This window comes from Myotis nattereri (assembly GCF_964212035.1).
Source record: "Myotis nattereri genome assembly, chromosome: 9".
In the NCBI taxonomy this organism is placed as follows: Eukaryota; Metazoa; Chordata; class Mammalia; order Chiroptera; family Vespertilionidae; genus Myotis; species Myotis nattereri.
In genome coordinates this window covers 23,985,272-24,007,447 of record NC_138084.1, presented here as the reverse complement: position 1 = coordinate 24,007,447, position 22,176 = coordinate 23,985,272, and the positions used below count along the sequence as shown (strand labels likewise).

Below are 22,176 nucleotides of genomic sequence, written 5' to 3'. Positions count from 1 at the left end.
GCCAGGCTGATAGTTGCCAGTACAGCGGTGGTGGTGGGAGCCTCTCCCTCCTCCTCAGCAGCGCTAAGGATGTCAGACTGCAGCTTAGGCCTGCTCCCTGCTGGCAAGTGGACATCCCCCGAGGGTTCCCGGGCTGCCAGAGGGATATCTGATTGCCATCTTAGGCCAAATCCCCCCGGGGGGCGGGCCTAAGCCAGTAGGTGGTCATCCCCCGAGGGGTCCCAGACTGCGAGAGGGCACAGGCCGGGCTGAGGGACCCCCCCACCACCGAGTGCACAAATTTTTGTGCACCGGGCCTCTGGTATATATATAGTAGTTGTTATAAGCCACCCAGTCTGTGGTATTTTGTTACAGCAGCTTGAATAGACTAAAACAACTGAGAAGAAAAATAAGAAATGTACTAAAAACTAATTTCATAAGTGATATCATTGGCTTTACCTTCTCTGAAGATATTATACCTAAGTCCTGGTTCTCCTTACTATCTATATCAGTAGTTCTCAACCTTCTGGCCCTTTAAATACAGTTCCTCACGTTGTGACCCAACCATAAAATTATTTTCGTTGCTACTCCATAACTGTAATGTTGCTACTGTTATGAATCGTAATGTAAATATCTGATATGCAGGATGGTCTTAGGTGACCCCTGTGAAAGGGTCATTCAACCACCAAAGGGGTCGCGATCCACAGGTTGAGAACCGCTGATCTATATAATCACAACTAAAATAATGGATCTCTAAAGTGTAACATATAAACACCAATCTGAATTCAGTTGAGTATATAAACATACAACAAACAATAACAACATATTTGACAAAATTTCAAAATAATAAAAACATCAAAATGAAATCTTGATTATCAATTTTACCTTTCAATTTCTTTTTTTTGAGGGTTTGAAATCATTAACTGTGCTTGTTTATTTTCCTCAGTCATGGCCTTCTGTTCTTCATAGGCTTTTAGTTTTTCTTTTAACATTAAAATCTAGTAGAGAGAAACACTAGTTAAAATACAAAATAAATTATCTGTTTCTATTATACATGGCCACAGAAAAATTTTAGCCATGAAAAATAAGTGAAAAAGCCAGATTTCATATGTAATAGAAAACATCTCAAATTTTTATACAATTAAGATTGTAAAATACCATGAGTGAAGAAGTGAGGATGATTAGTATATGTAAAAAGTAGACATACCTCTTTCTTCTGCTCATTACAGATCTTCACATACTGAGTTATATGATTGTCAAGGTGTAGAACATTGCTCTTCAACTGTTAAAACATAGAAATTACGAGTAAATATAAAGGTAATCATTATCTTCATATAGAAACAAAATGGCATTATATGCTCATTAATTCAGTTCCACGAATTCAGAATTTGTGGCAAGCACATGATCAATTATGCTCACGTTTAAAATCATGACAAGAGGATATGCTGACCACATTAATAATGTAAATGAAATGATAAAGAGATTGCCTTACTAAGTGAAAAAAGATATTTTTAAGAACTTATGAAGCATTCATTCTCAATATGATAAAAATTACCCATTTTCTTTTTCCTCTGACTTCTAAGAAATTCAGAGATAATTTTAAGACTGAGACAGTTGTAAGTTCAACTAGGTGTAATGAGTTATTACATTTTATCCTTTATATAAAAGTATGGGCTCCTTGGCAGCTATGGAATAGTGGAGAGACATTAAACATAGAAGTCCAAATACTTAATTTTGAGGCCCTGCTCACCTCTCAGGTAAATGATGTGGAATTTAGTACTTACAACTCTGAGCATGGGATTCCTCCACTGTAGAGCTAAAAATGCCTTCCATAATGGGTTAGTGTAAGGAGTATATGAAAAATGTATACAAAACCTTTGTATACTCATATTCTACAGCTTTTAGCAACTAATTATATAAATAGTATCTGAACATTTCTCAAAGGAAGACAATAACATGTTCATGTTCATTAAATAAGAGTAGCAAAAGGTTAAGCAGGCAGAGAAGTTACCACACTAGTTTAACTCTAGGTCTCTTCAAACCCTGAGATCCTGTGATTTTAAACATATATTATGTTTGACTTACATATTTTTTAATTACCCCAAATTTTTTGCAAAAATACTGACCTAACCAATCATTATATTGCTGGAGCTAGAAATTGGTTATGTCAATATCATAAATGTAAAAATAAATGATTTTTAAAAAGCTATTTACTTTATAAACTGAGGCAGATATAACTATTTTACAGATAAAATAACTGAGGCTTCGAGAAATGAGCTAACTTGTCCAAGGATGTTAGGTAGAAAGTGCTGGTGCTACACTAAAAGAGTTCATCTTTAGCTGCCACAATATGCTAAAGCATTGACCAATTACTCCCGGGTGCCATAAAAAATCAGGTGCCATGATGTGGAAAAGGTTAAAGGTACTAAAGCCCTAGCTGATTTGGTTCAGTGGATAGAGTGTCAGCCCTCAGACTGAAGGGTCCTGGGTTTGATTCCGGTCAAGGGCAGGTATTTCGGTTGCAGGCTCGATCCCCAGCTCTTGTAGAAGCATGTGCTGAAGGCAACCAATTCATGTGTCCCTCTCACCAAGTGTGTTTTTTTTCCCCTGTGTCTCTCTCTGTCCCTTCCACTCTCTCTAATCATCAATAGAAATATATCCTTGGGTGAGGATTTAAAAAAAAAAAGGAAAAAGGCACTAAAGCGCCTAAGCTGCCAAAAGACTGAATAATAGTTATCTATTATACATGTAATCAAGATGCTTAATGGTTTAATTATTTAATTTAATGTCCAATTCATCCTAAATGTAAAGATATTTCTAACACTATTTCCTAACTCATTAGTAAAAATGCAACTCTAAATTAATATTTTGTTAGAATTATAAAAATAATGTCACCCAATACCCTTATGACAAAAGCAGACTAAACATACTTACAGAAGATTTAATGTCCTTTGCACGGTTAGCATACTTAAGAGTGTTATATGTGTCATCGTAGCTCATAGAGGAAGGACTAATAGCAGCTATCATTATAGTTTGACAGTTGCCTCCAAGAGAATCCTTTAACAAGCGAGTGAGCTTACTATTTCTGTAAGGAATATGCTGATTCTTTCTCTGAAAACACACACACACCAAAAAACAAAACAAAACAAAAAAACACAAAAAAAGAATTATGTCATTTCCCACATTGAAATGCAAACCTGCTACCACTTCACTTTAAGAATATAAGCAAGTGCCCAACTTTCCAGAATTATGATATAAATGGGGATCTAAATGTTGATAATGAATCTCATGGAACTAGTAGAGGTAGGGTCCCTAGCGGCTGCCTGCTGGGTATTCCCTCCCTTCCCCCGGCTGGACCTGCCCCCCCGGTTGAACTCCCGGGCGACCTCCTGGTTGAGGGGACATTTTGCATACTATGATTTTATTATATAGGAGGATGCAATGAATATATAAAACAAATATCCTATTTAAAGATTTTATATCTATCTGAATATAAACTTTAGATAATAAAAATATCAATGTTGGTTCATTAGTTGTAATAAGTGTACCTTATTAATGTGAGATGTTAACAACAAGGGGAAATGAGTGTGGAGTATATTTAAGAAAATTTTTCTGTATTATCTTAGCTACTTTTCTGTATCTAAACCTATTCAAAAATAAAATGCCTATTTAAAAAATTTCCATTCATTTTTTAAAAGAAATCTACACTAATAAAAGAGAAACATGGTAATTGGCGTACGACCGCTACCCTTCCCATTGGCTAATCAGCGAGATATGCAAATTAACGGTCAGCCAAGATGGCAGCCGGCAGCCAGGCAGCTTGAAACTAACATGAGGCTTGCTTGCTTCAGTGACGGAGGACTCCAACGTTCCCCACCTGACTTGCTGGCCTCTCAGCTGCAACTCTAAGCAACTATGTTGCAAATATAGAAGATAAACAAAACCCCAGAAACCTGCTTTACTCAGCAGGGCTTCAGCCAGCCGGACCGCAACATTGTATCAAATACAGACCGTAAACAAAGGCCAGAAACCTGTTTTCAGCAGCCAAGGCCTCAGAGCTAAAGCTGGCCCAGAATAAAAAAAGAAAAAAAGGAGCGGTTGGGAGCTTCAGTCACCCGTCAGCCTGAAAACGGCCCTCAGCCCCTCAGCCAGACTGACCAGGCACCCCAGTGGGAACTCCCACCCTGATCCAGGACACCCTTCAGGGCAAACCAGCCAGCCCCCACCCATGCACCAGGCCTCTATTCTATATAGTAAAAGGGTAATATGCCTCCCGGCACCGGGATCAGCGTGACAGGGGGCAGCACCCAAGCCCACTGATCGCCCTGCAGCTCTGTGTGTGACAGGGTGCAGCGCCCCAACCCCCTGATCGGCCCTGCTCTGTGGGTGATAGAGGGCAGCGCTCCAACCCTCCCCCCCCATGGGCCCTGCTCTGTGTGTGACGGCGTAGAGCCATAACCTCCCCATCGGCCCTGCCCTGAGTGTGACAGTGGTGGCGCCCCAACCCCCTGATCCACCCTGCTCCGTGCGTGACAGGGGGTGGCGCCGCAACTTCCCTATTGACCCTGCCTTGAGTGTGACAGGGGGCCGTACCCTGAGCGTGACTGAGGGTGGCACTGCAACCTCCCAATCCGCCCTGCTCTGTGCATGACAGGGGGCGGCGCCACAACTCTCCAATAGGCCCTGCTCTAAGCCCGACCAGGGGCTGCACCTAGGGATTGGGCCTTCCCTCTGCCACCCGGGAGCAGGCCTAAGCCAGCAGGTCGTTATCTCCCAAGGGGTCCCAGACTGTGAGAGGGCACAGGCCGGGCTGAGGGACCCCCTCTCCCCCCCGAGTGCACAAATTTTTGTGCACCGGGCCTCTAGTTAAAATATAAAATTAATATATGCCCTAGAGGAATAGTAAGAATTCTGCGTGGCATAGAGCTGTTTTCTCTAACCATCTAAAGTGGTAATTACTATTATAATTACTATTTTACAGATACTTTATCTGAAAGCATAAGAGTTATAAGAATGTCATTTTTAAGGACACATTTGTAATACCTTAATCAATAAAAAAATAAGAACATCGTTTTTCTAAGTTTTCTTTTACTTAAAGATACAGTTCTATCATAAAATTTTCACAAGATGTACAACTACTATGTAAAAACAGAGCATTATAATGTTAAGCTAAAAGCAAACTTATGTTATCCAATGGATATCTTTGATATTACAGAAGAGGAAAATTTGAATTAAGTAAAAAGCAAAATGACATGTTTCAGTTCACATGGCTGGTAATTCAGACCTAGAAATGGGCCCTAGGTCTCCCAATTCCCAGTATTACTGTGCTTTCCATCTACAGTTTTTGAAACTGTAGAATGTGTATTGCTGGTAATTGAAATGATTTTTCATGTACAACACATTCATTAAACACTGACTCATAAATGACTCTATGGGAGTCAAATATTAAAAATTAAGGAAGTATGAAAAAAAATGCCATAGTTTAAACGTAGAAAATCAGTCTCTACCATGCTCTCTGCTTACATGTTTAAAGTTTTAAGTTAAAATATAACAGTCACCTTGTTTTTGCAATCTTCATGTGATTTCAATAACTACATATTTTAAAAAGGGTCCTCAAATCATTTTAAAATACTCGATACTAAATCAAAAGGCAACATTTTAAAAACTTCACCATAATTTTCCTAAAGCTTTTGAGGCTGATTGAAGTTAAATTAAATGATTGTATTTTAAATTTTAAAAAAGTCATTTTTTACAAGTACAAAAACTGTCAAATATGCTGTATTCTAGTAAGCACTTCTGGCATATAGTAGATGTAAAATATTTTAAATGCCCTAAAGGCATCCAATAAACACTAACCTATTTAACCTAGGTAATTTAATTACATTTTTATAGCTTAAGTTCCTCTTCCTCTCTAAGAAAAATTAAAACTCTTTAATATTTAACCCAATTTTACAGTATATAAAAATACTAACCAGAACAGGTTTTAGTTTCTCTAAGACAGCGGTTCTCAACCTGTGGGTCGCGACCCCTTTGACAGTCGAATGACCCTTTCACAGGAGTCGCCTAAGACCATCCTGCATATCAGATATTTACATTACGATTCATAACAGTAGCAACATTACAGTTATGAAGTAGCAATGAAAATAATTTTATGGTTGGGTCACAACATGAGGAACTGTATTTAAAGGGCCAAAAGGTTGAGAACCACTGCTTTAAGATGTGCTTTGTGTCTTCATGCCAATTCAATTATCATGCTTGCTGTGTAGGGATCATTACATACTGACTTTAAAAATCAAGTTCAAAATAAGTAATGAGAAAGTGCCATAAAATATTAACTATCAAACTTATATTCAATACTTTTCATTAAACAAATTCTGGTTATAAAACTAGAAATTAAAAAAACACAGAACCATAGCTTTATTTGATATACTAGGCCTTCTGAAGTCTTTGCTCTGTATATAAAAGTTATTGATGTACTCTTGAAATTTCATTAATAGATGTTTAAAACAAAATCATATTAAATAGTTATCTCTCTAGGAATTAGACATACTTCAATATTTCAAAATATTTAAACAAATAAACATATAGTACCTACCTTTGTATCTGCTAAAGCATTGATGACATTCCCAAGAGCTAGAAGTGATCGATTAATATTTGTGCCTTCTCTGAACCGGGTCCCTTTAGCACTGGTAGCACTGGCTCTCTCAGACCCGGCCAGGTCAATGAGGGACATCTTGGCAATTCGGACATTTTGATCAATACTTGCTGTTTTGTCTTGTTGTCGCAAATAAATCTGTTTGAAATTACAGAATAGGGAATATGAGAAGATTTAACAAAATTAAAAGGGAAATGTACAGTTTACTTTGGCTGATATTTAAGAATACTAGAAGTAACTACCAAAGTTGAGAAAAATTGGAAAATAAAATGTGTCCAGAGGACAAATAAGTGTTGGCTGGACTAAGGTCAAAAACAACCACTATTTGTATCTGGTAACCCTTGAATCAGACCCTGGGCTTATCGGAGATGGCAGTGGGGCACAAGTCCTTTAGAAATAATGTCCCTAAGAGAACATCAAAGGCGGTGGTCAGAATGCTTTGCATGTCTGCAGGGATTGTTCCCAAAGGAAAGCTGAATTTGAATGTTGACCCAATTCAAAGAGTAAATTTACCCCAGCTCTCCAAATTGTTGTGTGTAATTACAGTTTAAAAAATGAAACATATAAAAAATAGTATATTGAAGAATACTAATCATGTTCAACAGTCTATTAGAGTAAAGCACAACTTATTCAACTATTTTAAGCTACTTTGTCATTTAACTGATATAAATTTGGTGGCAAATTTAAAAGATATGGGAAAGATATTTCTCTATTATAAAACTCTTTGCTAAATTTTCTTACAAAACAGGGTCTAGGACATTTTGGAAAACTCCATGTCACAGATAAATATTTCTCTCAAGACTACTGATAAATAAAGTCAGTGGTAAGAATATAAAAGATTAATACAATTTTGTGGGATTGGAGACTTTCTGAATGACTTGATTGCCTCAGATATGAATTCTTTCAACTATAACAATTTTTATAAAATGAGTTCCACATAGCATAATCCAATATCATAAAGGTAATGTGCAAATTGACTACCACACCCTCGCACAAGATGGCCGCCCCCATGTCATCACAAGATGGCCGGCAGGGGAGGGCAGTGGGGGCGAACAGGCCAGCAGGAGGGCAGTTGGGCGTGACCGGGCCTGCAGAGGTGGGGAGTTTGGGGGGACCAGGCCTGCAGGGGAGGGTAGTTGGGCCGGCAGTGGAGCAGTTAGGTGTCAATCAGGCTGGCAGGCAGAAGCGGTTAGGGGCAATCAGGCAGGCAGGTAGGCGAGCAGTTGGGAGGCAGGGTCCTGGATTGTTAGAGGGATGTCCGGCTGCCGGGTTAGGCCCAATCCCACAGGGATCGGCAGTCGGACATTCCCTGAAGGGTCCCAGATTGGAGAGGGTGCAGGCTGGGCTGAGGGACACCCCCCTCTCCAGTGCATGAATTTTATGTACCGGGTCTCTAGTCTATATAACAAAAACCTAAGCGACTATTGCGTTAGAATGACCAGTCGCTATGATGCACACTGACCACCAGGGGACTCACGCTTAACGCAAGAACCTCCCCCTGGTGCTCAGTGCACTCTCACAGGGTGAGCACCGCTCAGCCAGAAGCCAGGCTCATGGCTGGCGAGCACAGCTGCAGTGGCAGGAGCCTCTCCCGAGGAGTCCCAGACTGCAAGAGGGCACAGGCCAGGCTGAGGGGACCCCCCCCCCGCCCCCCAGTGCACGAATTTGGCACACCGGGCCTCTAGCCCATAATAAAACTATATAATCATTTGGCTTTAATAGGACTAGAAGCTGTAAGAAATAATATCTAACCTATGCATTTAGAATTCTTAAAAGTACTGTATCAACTGAATTGCACTTTCTTAAAAAATGCAGCTACTTTATATGGTCACTATGATGAAATCTTTTATTTTTTTATTTTTAATATATTTTATTGATTTTTTACAGAGAGGAAGGAAGAGAGATAGAGAGTTAGAAAGATCGATGAGAGAGAAACATCGATCAGCTGCCTCCTGCACATCTCCCACTGGGGATGTGCCCACAACCCAGGTACATGCCCTTGACCGGAATCGAACCTGGGACCTTTCAGTCTGCAGGCCGACGCTCTATCCACTGAGCCAAACCGGTTTCGGCGATGATGAAATCTTTTAAAAAGTGAATCAGTATCTCCCCAATTCCTTGGTTATGTAAATCTAGATCTATAAAGTTTGCTCTGAATATAAGTTTATGCTTTGGAAATATTAAATATTTTCACCAATTTAAAAAAAAAAAAAAAAGAAAGAAAAAACTCCAATACTTCTTATCCACTATATCTTTAACCAGGTATAATTTGTATTTCTGTTTTACATCATCTCATTTCTAAATATTCTGGATAGAATATTCTCAAAGCTGCAAAGTAAAGAAAGAGCTAAGAAGTAGGAAAGTACATAGATGAAAAAATTTTTTGTATGTGTGAAAATTACAATCCACAAATTTGGCTTCATTTATTTTAAATTCAACTTTAAGAGCAATAGTCTAGTGCGGTGGTCGGCAAACTGCAGCTCGCGAGCCATATGCGACTCTTTGTCCCCTTGAGTGTGGCTCTTCCACAAAATACCACGTGCGGGCACGCATGTACAGTGCGATTGAAACTTTGTGGCCCATGTGCAGAAGTTGGTATTTTGCGGAAGAGCCACACTCAAGGGGCAAAAGAGCGGCATGCCGACCACTGGTCTAGTGACTTGTTACCTGGAAAACAGCATGAGAACGAGAAGATGTGGCATTCATATCAGTAGGATGTTGTGTCCTGTTTTTGTTCCCATTATCCAACAAGTGTAAAATTTCTTCCGAGGACTTGGGCTAGAGAAGTTTAAAAATATATACAAATTAGCCATCTGAGTTTAAATTTTTTAATACATGTTCAACAAGCAAGAAGAGTTTTAAAGATAAAAAAAAGTGAGAAAAAGCTTTCTATAATTTAAATCCTATTAAATATTGACTGTATATCATTTGCTTTGTACATTGGTGTTACATGAGGAATAAAAGATAAAGCCTCGTCTTCTGAGCAGATAAAATATAAATGTATTAAAGAAAGTAATACATGATATTAAATGTTCAAGAATATTTTTAAAAGAAAAGCTCTTTTAATTATTCAAGGAAAACAAAATAAAACTGAAGATGCACCGTGTTTATTTTAAGTTTGTACTTCATTATTTTTCTTTTTTCTCAAGCACAGTGAAGAATAAATAAATGGCTAAAAAAGCAAACTTGTTATCTGAACAGAGGAAAAGTTTATAAACATACCTGATGTAAAGTCAACCCCTGAACAACGACCCCTTTTTGGGCATCTTCCCGGACAGCAAGTGGCCCTGAATTTACTAAGAGGTCACGAATCTGTTCATTATATACCTTAAAATAAAAATAAAAATAACTGCTTTAACACTGATCTTAAAACAATAGTGATAACATCACAAACAGGCATACATTGCTGATTTAAGTTTATATTAGAATTTTATCTTAAAGACAAATAGCAGCTCATTTAGTTCATCTTATTCCTTCTACCTCATGTTGCCATTAGTATTCTACCATCTGAGGAAACAGAAGAGTTTAACTACATAGAGTTTAACTACATAGGCTTGAAATTTAAATTTAAAGGTGGAATCATTATACGCTCATCCCGTAGTTGCTAACTTGATGATTTCAGTGAAAGATAAATAAGATAGCTGGAATTGCCTTTACCAATTTCCTGGAAATATACAGGACACACGGTCTTGGGAAATTCTAGTGGATCTGAAATGTAAGTTATATGGAGGTGGCATGGTTCTCACTGAAGAAGACATTTATTATTTCATGATGCCCAAGTAGACCAAACTTTTAAAAATTTTACAGCTCAAAAGTTAAAGAAAACTCATACTCAAGGATGGATAGTGTTTTATTCCATTTATCCTTCAATTACATTAATTTAACATGCAATTTTTATGATAATTCCATATGGAACCCCCTGCCCCCATTTGAATAATGAAGGGACCAAGGCCCTAAAAGGTTAAGCGATTTGTCCATGTCCACGAAGGTAACAGCAGAGGAGACTGAAGGCCAAATATCCTCACTCTACTACATGGTATTGAATACACATCTGTACTTTATGTCTCTGGTACTTTTTTTTTTTTTTTTTTAGTAATTTTTATCTTTTTAAGTAATGCATATAAATAATTTTATTGACCGAATTTTATGAATTTACTAAAAAGGTACTAAGTTTTCTAGTTCCTAACTAAATGACAACTACCACTGATATTTCCATGTTCTTAGAAATAGACCACAGTGACAATTCATTGATAGTAAAATTTTTAACAATGAATGATAACCATTTTTAAATGTAATAAACTCTTTAAAGTAGTAAAATATTCAAGAGCTACATTTTTGGCTCTTATTTTTCTGAAGTAGCAGTCACTTTTCTAGTGCTTTCCCTTACCCACTTAAATCATAGAAAAAACGCAATTAGAACAATCATTCTCAAGCTAGTCTATGCTTCAGAACCACCTGGGAGCTTTCTAAAAACATAGATGCCTCGGCCACAATCCAGACCTATTAAATTAAAATGTCCAGGGGGTGAGGTCCAGGCATGTCTATTTTTAAAAAGCTCCATAGCCAATTCTGGTGCACAGCCCAAGAGGAAAACCATTAGATTAGACATTGCCTTCCCAATAAAATGAAAGTAGATTAAAAGAAAGGAAAAATGATTAAAAACATTAAAAAAAAACCTTTAAAATTCTCCCAGTTATGAAGGGATCTAAAAAAGAAATAACCAATACTGCCATGCTCTTTTCTAATTATGCTCAGAACAATTGTTTTCCATACTTAACTATAGGAAGTGAGTTTTACTTCTCTTTTATCTTCAAGTCCTATAGACTAAGATGAAAATTTTTAGCAACATACATAATCTTAATGAATTTTTGAAATGTAGGAGCTTAATTATAAGGTATCAATTTAAGAGCTGTAACGAGTAGAATTTTTTCTGACACCACAAATGAATAGGCAGTAAAATCAGGAATTTATGTTTCCGTACTGGTTTCTGAAACACTATCCAAATTCAAAGTTAGAATGCCTGGCACTTAGTTATGATGTGTTGAATGTCAGCTATTAGTAAAAGGATAGGTGGCCTACAGAAATGATGGGGCATGTCAGAAGGACCTAGGAGACAGCACAAAAGAGCCTTGATTGGCACAATTTCAGCATATAAATAAATAATTACAGAAAGAGGTTATAAACTATTGAGAATTATGTTAACAATTTGATGAGTTCACACTGATACAATAAAGGAAAGAGAAGCTCTCTTTACAGTAGACAGCCAATGAATAAATGTAGAAGAAATGAAGGAATTTAAAATCATAATCATCTAACATCATAATAATTTACTCAAGCATGAATCATCAGTGGATGAAAGTTTGAGTAAGAAGATATTTACATATTCTCCCTACAAGGTACTTTTTAATTACAAAAGTTAAAGTAGTCTTGACAATGCAGAAACTTTGCAGACACCAGCATGATGAAATTAATCAAAGTTAACATAGCTAGTAATGGGACTAACTAAACACTTAAGCCTCTTGATATGATGTCATAAGAACACAAAGTCACTTGTGTGGTACTTCTGCCAGTGCATAACCAAAATCTAATCCTGACAAACCAAACTAAGAGTTTTATGACAGCAAAAACATAGAAAAGAAATCCAGATTAAGGAGACTAAAGAGTTAGGACAACTGAATGCAACTAAGGATCTTAGATTTTCTTTCTAATAAAGGGCATTATTAGAATCAATAGCAAACTCTTATTAAGGTCTATGGATTAGGTAACAGTATATCATTATTAATTTCCTGATAACTCTTCAGTGGTTATTTAAGGAAACTTCTAGAAGTCTGTAACTTCAGTAGTTTAGAAAAAAGAAACAGCTACACACACATAAAGAGAGAGAAAGCAAAGGTGGTCAAATGGTAACAACATGGGGAATCTGGGTGAAGGGTATCTGGAAGTTCTTTGTACTACTCTTGCTACTTTTATGCAAGTCAGATATGCCAAATAAAATACAGGAAAAAGAGAAAGATGCATCACAGGCACTTAAAAATGGTGTTATATATTCATGAGAAAATTCCTATATGACAGAATAATTTAAATGGACCATGGAACTTCTTAAAGAAAGAGTTCTCAATACTATTGATTAATCTAAAGAATGCTATTGCCAACTTACCTCCAGATAAGAAACTGCGGTACTACATATTTTCTCTTCTTTAATCTCATCCATGGATTTGTAAAGGTCTAACAAGGTTAGATACATCACTCCAGGTTCAGTAGCTGATCCTAGCATCGTGTGGGTCTTCCCAGCTCCAGTGGCACCATATGCAAGTACTGGGTTTTTATGAAAAGGGATCAAAGGGCTCTGTTATGACATATACCATTACTGTAGCCCCTGCCTAGGGGATAGTTCCATCTGGATATGCTCAACAGTAACTTTAAACTCAACAGATAGACACAAAATTAATTTATAGTCTTATCCTTAAAACCTGCAATGTTCGCAAAAATTGACTTTTACTCCTATATTCCCTATTCTGACTAATGGTACCACCAACCAACCACCTGGCTCCCCTCTCCCCAACCCCAACACTTGTTCCCAATCTTCTACAGCAAACTTACACATGCTAAGTAATCAATTATGTCTCCCTATTAGTCTCAATCTTCTTCCATCCCATAGAATTTGTGCAGTTACTTTTATGAAAAATGAAATTTGAATATGTTAAAGCTGTGTAATAGTTCCACAGTCCTACAGGAGGAAATTCAAATTCCTCACCTTGGAATACTATTAGGCACTCTAAGAGAGGGTGTCTGATTACCGCTCTAGCCTATTTCTCCCTTGCTGTGGCCTAGGTACACTAGATTATTTGAAGTTCTCCTCAAGTGCTGCTCTCTTTCTACTCCACTGCCTTTGTCCTGGAAAGTTACTCTATTTAATCCAACTAGAAAACTTTCATCTGTTCTAAATATTCAGCACAAATGTCACTTTCCTGTGCTTCCCTGACAGTCTTAGGCAGAAACATCTACTCCCTTATTTGAGCCCTTAGTATATGCCACACAACTTTCTATTCCAGCACATATCACAGTGTATTTCCAACTCTGAGTTCTGCCAAGGCAGAGGCCAGATATCCTTCACACTTAACAAGCCACCTGGCACAAAGCAGGTATTCGATACAAGTTTGCTGAGTGAATGAGTTCTAGATTGAAACCATTTATAAAATTCATTTTAAAATTTAAAACAAAAAAATGATGTTGTCTTACGCAAATTACTTTGTTTTCAAGATTCTATCCAGTAACACATAAAAGTGTTTTTTCAAATGCAAGAAAAAGTCCACATATGGCAAATACCCATCACAATATTAATGCAAAACCAAAAGTTCACATATGTCAAATACCATCACAATATTAATGCAAAAAAAAGTCCACATATGGCAAATACCCACCATAAGATTGAGTTAAGGCAATAGTTCCTCATATTATTAATGGTGAGAATATTTTTATAAGTTAAATTTCTCTGCTAAGCTAAATGTTCAACTACAAAAATACTTTTCAGAAGAATGAATTAAAGTGATGTATGTTTCATTTTGTTCTATTTTATGTAAGACCATAGTATATCAAGAAGTCTTAAGACAGCTAGATAAGAATATAAAGTTAAAGCCAAGAAGAGACCAAAGATTCAGTTGGTAGATTTTTGTTTATTTGATGTAAAAAAAAAATCTAAAATCTTTAGAGACAATATGGAATTCCATGAATGAAGAAAAGAATATATGCTAAAATTCAGAATCATAGCAATATAATCAATAAACGACATTCCTTTCTTGCTGGACCAAGAGGATAAGTCTTCTGTAATAAAACTGAATGAGTCAGTGAGAGACAGTAAAATATGTTATAGTTTTGGGGCATCTTAAAGAAAATGCCATAAACTGTGGCAATTCCAAAAGTAAGATATGAATAGTGGTATGAAGTGCCTTGTAAGCACAGAGACATAGCTGGCCTTTTGGACATATCTCTTTCTAGGAAATCAAGACGGCCATTTTGAAAGGAAAATTATTATAGGTCTATCAAAGGCACTAAACATTATTTTTTGGCTGAAGATATGCTAACAAAGCACTTGAAATCCAATTAACACGGGCTTTTAACATTTTTAGTTCAAGATATTGTCAAAAAAAAAAAGGTGCTATAAAGAAAATGCCAAGTGTCCAAAAATGTCTGACTATTCCACAGGGATAGATAGTTATAAGGATAAGGGTAAGCAGTGAAACTATTATAAACACAAATTGTGAGAAATCTGGCATCAATTATAAGAAGCCTGTGGTTTAATAACAAATTGAAAGGATGATTGTCTATAGGGACCATAGCAAGACCATGAAAGAGAAAGTTTCACAAATGATATGTTATATATAATGACTAAATTTCAATAAAGTTTGCATTTACAATGAAAGTCTACTGAATTCAATAATTTTAGCAAACATGCACCTTAAAATTGGTATTTAGAGGAAAAGGCCAAGTAGATGTTTCTTCTAATGTAAAAACTAAAATCAGACAGGAAAATTAAACCCCAACTGAAGTAATTACCTGTGCAATTATATCCATTCAAAAAACTCCGAAGAATTGGCTTAGTAGTGTGTTCAAAAACTTCTAATTGAGTTGAAGTTTCATCAAAAACAGCATCAAATACAAACTTAAGATCCTTATTTTGTTTCTTTGTAATATCTCGATTTCCAGATTTCTTTCCACGGAAAAAACTGATTTCTTGTTGTTTGGGATCAAAAACTAGAATATGCTTATCCACAACATGGGCCACTTTATGGAATCCAGCTGCCTTTTCCTTTGTGTTCTCAGGACGCACACGAACAACTACTTTCATGTGGTGACACAGGTCTTCCTCAGTGACAGACATGGTTGGTTATCTTGATTCGCTTATATGAACACCTAAATACCTAAAATTAAAAAGAAACATAAAGTTTTAATATTAGTTCTATATGCCTGCAACATGAATGGCATGTAGTATTCATTGAAAAAAGATTTTAAGGCTGTTCCACTCACCTGGTAAATGTTACTGGAAATATATAGAGAGTTGCCTGTTGAACAACATGGGTTTATACTGTGTGGGTTCACTTCTTTGCAGGTTTTTAAAAATAAATACTGTAAATGCATTTTCTCTTCCTTATGATTTTCTTAATAACATTTTTTATCTTTATTATGAGAATATAGTACATAATGCATACAAAATATGTGTTAATTGACCGTTTATATTATTGGTAAGATTTCTAGTCAACAGTGGGCTATTAGTGAAGTTTTGGGAGTGTCAAAAGTTACATGCAAAATAAGTCAGACAGAAGTTAGGAACCATATGCTTTTACTCATAAGTGGAACATAAAACTGAAAGCAACCAATGAACAAACAAGAAAAACTCACAGACATAGACAACAGTATGGTGGTTACCAGAGGGAAGGGAGTGGGCTGGGGTAAAATAAAAGGTAAGGGGGGGTCAAATATATAGTGACAGAAGAATTGACTTTGGGAGGTGGGCACATAATGCAATATAAGGATTATGTGTCTCAGAACTGTACACTTGAAACATATATAAACTTACTAACCAAGTTACCCCAATAAATTTAACTTTAAAAAGGAAAAAAGTTATGTGCAAATTTTGAAAGGCCTGGGGGGGGGGGGGGGCAGTGCCCCAAACCTCTGCTTTGTTCAAGGGTCAAGTGTGTGCTTGTGCATGTATGCACACATTTGTTTATTTGTTTAACTCCTTTGTTCAAAATCTTCCAACAGTTCTTCATCTTATTCAGAGTACAAGTTAAGTTCATTAATTGCCTACATTTTTCACCTTGTTTTATTGCTCACTCTATTCCAGTTAACATACCAAGCACCCCATAGGTCTTTCTATTAGCCATTCTCTCTTTTGCCAAGTACATAACTAATTCCTTCACTTCTTTCAAGTACTTGCTCTATTGCTGCTCTCCTAACCTCATTAACATTGCCAACCTAATTCTTAATCACTCTTATCCTGCTTTATTTTTTTCCAAAGTGCTTACTATCTCCTAATAGATTGTGTGTGTGTGTTTTAAACTTATTTTTTTTACACCTGCAATCATTAATGTACTCTAAGTTCACATCATTATAGAACAGTGACTAGGATCTATATTCAGAGCTAGGATCCCTGAATAAAGCATGGGTATACACCATCTCCATCACCTTCATATCTGGGCTTGCTAATTGATATATCCTTGGAATTATTTTTAATCCAATGGGTCTGTGAAACACAGGTAGAGACCAGCCTGGTTGTTTCAATTTCCACTGCCCAGAAGCTTGCAGCCAAGATCACATTTACTAAAAATAGTTCACAAGCCAAGGCTCTGCCTTCATTACCTTGATATAATTCTGAGAGATCCTTTCCTATTCATTCCCATGACCCAAACTAAAATAGTGCTGGAGTCATTGTAAAAAAAAAAAAATAAAAAAAAAATCAAAGCTAGATTTCTGGGTAGCCTCCCAGTAATTGTATATGGTTTAGCTCAAGTGTTTGAGTGTAAGGGAAGGGTCTAATATTTCAGGTAAAGGGATTTATCATGGTTTCACACATACATGCCATTTTTTGCATTGTGACATAATCTAATCACTCTCACTGCTGTGGAGATAAAATACTATAGGGAATAGAGATTAGCTAAGTAACTGTAGTAATATAGATAAGAGATGATGCTGTAACTCAGAACAGGGTGGTGGTCAGGTTCTGGATGTATGTTAAAGGTCAAGACAATAGAATTTCCGGATAGACATGTGGGGTATGAGAGAAAATAGCTTCAAGAATAACTCCAAAGTTCTTGGCCTGGGGTTGGGAAAAAATGGAATAGCCATTAACTGGGATGATAATGAGAGAGAGTAGAGCAGGTTTTGGAGCAGAAGATCAGTTCAGTTCTAGATATCTTAAATCTGAAAATGCTAATAGGCATCCAGGTGGAAATGTTGAGGCAGTGGGAAGCCAAGTTAAGAAAGTAAAGCTGCATCAATCAGACCGTCAAATCTCAGAGGGAATGGAGGGGAGGGCGGGGAAAAGAGGGAGAGATCAACCAAAGGACTTGTATGCATGCATATAGCCTACCAATGGACACAGACACCAGGGGGGTGAGGGCATGAGTGGGTGGGGTGGAAAGGCAATAGGGGGATAAAGACACATATATAATACCTTAATCAATAATAATTTTAAAAAAGTAAAGCTATCCTCAGAGTCTTAATGCCATTTGAAGCTTTTAGAAGTTTTTAAAGCTTCAAATGACATTAAGATTTGAAGACCTTAAGGAAGACCTTTAAATCAAGGAGGAAGGAACGATCAATTGTGTTAAATACTGCTAATGTGTTCAATATTTAATAAGAAGTAACCATGGGATTTAGTAAAACAGAGGCCAATGAGAAGAGCAATTTTGGGGGAATGGTGGGAAAAAAGACTGAATGGGAGAAGATTCAGAGTGAATAAAGAAATTAGTACTAGAAACTACTACTACAAAAGTGAGCAAAGAAATGGTGTGGGTGGAGGGGGAAGAAGGGTTAAAAGAAGAAATTTCATTTGTGTGTGTGTGTGTGTTTTTTAATGGAAAAATAACAGCAATGAGATAGCTAAAATATGTCATAAAACCATATACTTTTGGAAAGAATTCAAATAAGGCCAAAAGCAATCTAAAAGCAGAAGACAGTGGACACAGCACTCCCATTTTAGGACTCTGTCCTTCTCCAAAAATAGAATGCTAAAGACGAAAGATGGTCATTTGGATTCTAACAGTCAGGTCCCAAGTGAATTACTACTCTGCTCTTTCTGTCTCGCCAAGTCCCACAAAGCACCTATAGCTCATTTCTATGACCTTGGTCAAGTTACTTAACCTCACTGAGTCTCAGGTTTCTCATTTGTGTAAAGGAGAGAATACCTCATAATACTGTTGTAAAGGTTAAAGGACATAACAGGTATTAAGGCATTCAATAAATGTCAATTCTCTTCACTATCTGTCCCCACTCATGCCTCTTGTTCCCAAAGATACTGGTCCATCTTTTTAATGATTCCCAATAAGCTTATGACTGGCACTTTGGGTAGGATAATTCTTCCTTGTTTAGAACTGCCCCATGCATTAGAGTATGTTTAGTATTTCTGACCTCTGCCTATTAAAGGCTAGTAGAATCCCACATTTCTTATGATACCCGAAACTAGCCTCCATACACATTTCTAAATCTTTTAAAAGTATTCAACAATGCTTTGACTTTAACTGATAAACTTTTTAAAAATGACAGATAATATGTACATATATGAAATGGTTAGCCAAGCATATAAGACATTAGGTGATTATTTCAAAACAGAACTTAGAACCTCAAGGATGGAAGGTAAATCTTGCTAATTAACTAATTAATTCAATAAGTTAATTTTTAGATGTTGGAGCCAGACAGCCTAGTTTAAAATTCCAGCTCTACTACTTACTGGCCATAACTGTGGGCAAGTTACTTAAATGCCTTATGGCTCAGTTTCCTCATTTGTAAAATGGGACTAATAATACCTACTTCATAGAATTGTTGTGAGGATTAAGCACTTAGAATAATGTCTGACACAGAGTATACCACTGCAAATGTTTGCTACTAACAATATTATTTTAATATACAGTGCAGTGAGGGAAACAGATATTAACAATATAGTGACACAAAAGATAAAGGTTTAACTGTGCCAAGTGTTTTAAAGTAAAGGTGAAAAGTGCTATGTAAAAGTATAATGGGGTATTGACATAGTTAAAAAGCTTCCTAGAGGAAGTGATGAGTTGAGAGCTGAGGGATGGATCATTATTAACTAGGTAAAAAAAAAAAAAAAAAAAAAAAAAAAAAGCATTTCAAGAAGGAAAACTAATTATGCATTCAGTAAATATTTACTGAGTGCCTTCTATGTGCTAGGTATTTCTCTGGGCCCTAGGATAAAGAGGGTCAGCAGTGTATGTGTGGGCTCCTATTTTAGGATAGGGCAGTTGAAAGAAGCTTATGTAGTGGGGTGACTTTACAGAAACTCAATAATGAGTGAGAAAGTAAGTGCCTATGGCAAAAATATTTCAGGCAGCAGGTTCAAGAGCTTATGGTAGAAAACATAAGCTCTTGTGCAGTGGACATAACTGACTGCATGGTCAATTTTCTTAAATTTTGTTTGTTCTAGTTTAGTTTTAGATAATTGTAACTTTTTCTATAGCATCTAAAGAGATCTCAATTTACCTTTGTTTGCTCAGTAGTGATGCAGCAAAAGAGAAGGGAGAAGATTGCATTCAGCTATAAAACTGGATTAGGGTGGGGTCAGATTTAGAAGATCTTGAATGCAAGGTTATAGCTTAGATTTGATTGAAAATTTAATCAGGAATTATTGAAGATATTTTAGAAGGCAACAGATCCTATTCAAGTAACATTTCAAGAAGAAATTTTGACAATTACCTAAAGGATAGTTTAAGAAGTATGGCAAATGCAAATTTGTTTTAAACTTGTTATAGACTAAGAAAGACATCATCTTAATTTTTAAAGTATCATATTTACCCTAATTTGTCAAAACAAATGAGTGAATATAATTTTCATACTAAAAATACCTAAAGTCAGAAGAAATAAACAAACAAACAAATAACCTAAAGTCAACAAAATCACCAAAATGTAAAAATTTGTCTATGTTTAAATATACTGATGCCTTCAGGGATTGATGAGGTTGCTCTTATACTAATACATGATGCCTGCTTTCTTTTCTAACATGGCTAAGTACAAGAGATGGAGATCTAGTTGATTCTGAATAAGGCACATAGAAAGCAAATTCCTTAACTATGTTTATTAATTGGCTAAAGAATAAATATTGTTATCTGACAATAATCTGTTGATTCCAAAATACTTTTCAAATGACAGTTCAATTCTGTCATATTTACTAAGTGATATTGATTGAATAGAATCAAAAGAGCAAGCTGATGGGATTTCGTTGTTGGAACTAAAACATTAAGGAGAAACACTTCCAATACCCTTGTTCATATAGAAGAAAGGTATTTGTCTAGTCTAGAGAGAAAATAATATAAAAGAGTAAAAAGGAGCTAATGAAGGGGCTTTTTGTTCCCAATCTATAAAATGATAAGGTTGCACTATATGATATCTAAGGTCCTTTTTCTAGCTCTAAAGTTTTATAATTATTGCATATGACAAAATATAACAGCTAATGAAGGTGTATTTTTTAAATTTTTATATCCCTAACTTCTTGTACTGAACCTAGACACATAAATAAATAGACACAGAATCCAAGAAAGCAATTTACCCATTTAGAGACAAACATACAATATATTTCTCTAACAGAATGAACATATTACAGTAGGGTACAATGATTGGCAATAACAATGAGGACCCTGAGGCACAAATTTTTAAAAATGTGCCAAATTTCTTTTCATACAAAATCAGGAAAATGAGATGATGTTTCATGCTAATCAGTGAGAGAACTTAAAATGTCACTTGACAAGGGTAACATTCAATTTTCTGAGAGTTTCACTTACATGGAACAGCTCATTTCTCTGCTATATTTAATGAAGAGGTGTTAAAAACTAATTCTCTTCAATAATTGCAATATAATATAAATTGCTTTGAATGGGGGCAGTCCTTAACTTTAACTAACGACCATTCACTCTAGGTAAAGTATAAGCCAATTAAGTTAAAAGATTCACCCCCAATTATACATAAATACAATAATATTTTTAGTTCATTGACTGTATGTACTGATGCCTTCTTCAAAAGCAGATTACTTTATGAGTCTTATGTCATTCCCCCTGCCCTAAATTCTTCAATGACTTCCCAACATAAGAATAAAATGTACTCTTTACCATGTCCTGTAGATTCTACACCTGTCTACTTAGACCGTTTCTTCAAATGTTCTCTTCCTTGGTTACTCTGCTTCAGTCACACTGTCCTTAGCGTCCCTAAAAAAATTTCAGTCTTGTCCTGTCCTCATTGCCTTCACACTTTCTCTTCTCTTTGCCTGGAAGGCTCTCCCTTTAAATATCTGCAAATCTTAATCCCTCAGTTCATCATTTAGATCTCTCTCTATTCAAATGGCACTTTACAGAAGCTTTCCCTCAAGATTCCATTCAAAATAGTATTTCTGCCCTTGCCTCATCAATCTCTTATTTACTTTATTTATTTTCTTAGCATCTAGACTAACTGGAAAATAGATGTTTTATTTGATTACATACTTATTGTTTCCTCTCTAGAATGTCAACACTGTGAGAGTATGGTCTTGATTTGTACCCCAGACCCTAGAACAGGGCTTGTCAAATATTTAGGATTCAATACATACTTATTGAATAAACGAATGCAGTTTTTTACTGATACATGTGCCAAAAAACAAGTGCAGAATAGTGGACTCGGCACACAATCATTTGTATGTTTAAAAGTTACATACTGTTTGTGTATGCATGGACTCCGAGGGAGAGAACACAGAAATTGATAATGCCAGTTGCCCCATGGTGAGGAAATATAAAGGTCTGGGTGACAGGCAGGCTTGCTTTCTACTTTATATTCTTTTTTGC

The 22,176-nt window shown here is 36.3% G+C and overlaps 1 protein-coding gene across 1 annotated transcript in view; it reads right to left on the bottom strand.

Annotated features, from left to right (window-relative positions):
* Positions 1–22,176, bottom strand: part of KIF18A (kinesin family member 18A) — a 79,399-nt gene that overhangs the window by 55,418 nt on the left and 1,805 nt on the right. The window contains exons 2-9 of the mRNA XM_081098829.1: positions 15,188–15,552; positions 12,792–12,949; positions 9,857–9,961; positions 9,302–9,412; positions 6,575–6,772; positions 2,914–3,090; positions 1,187–1,261; positions 865–977 (exon numbers count right to left, since the gene is read on the bottom strand). Coding sequence (XP_080954955.1) covers positions 865–977; positions 1,187–1,261; positions 2,914–3,090; positions 6,575–6,772; positions 9,302–9,412; positions 9,857–9,961; positions 12,792–12,949; positions 15,188–15,512 — 1,262 coding nt within the window. The 5' untranslated portion in view covers positions 15,513–15,552. The remainder of the gene's footprint in view (positions 1–864; positions 978–1,186; positions 1,262–2,913; positions 3,091–6,574; positions 6,773–9,301; positions 9,413–9,856; positions 9,962–12,791; positions 12,950–15,187; positions 15,553–22,176) is intronic.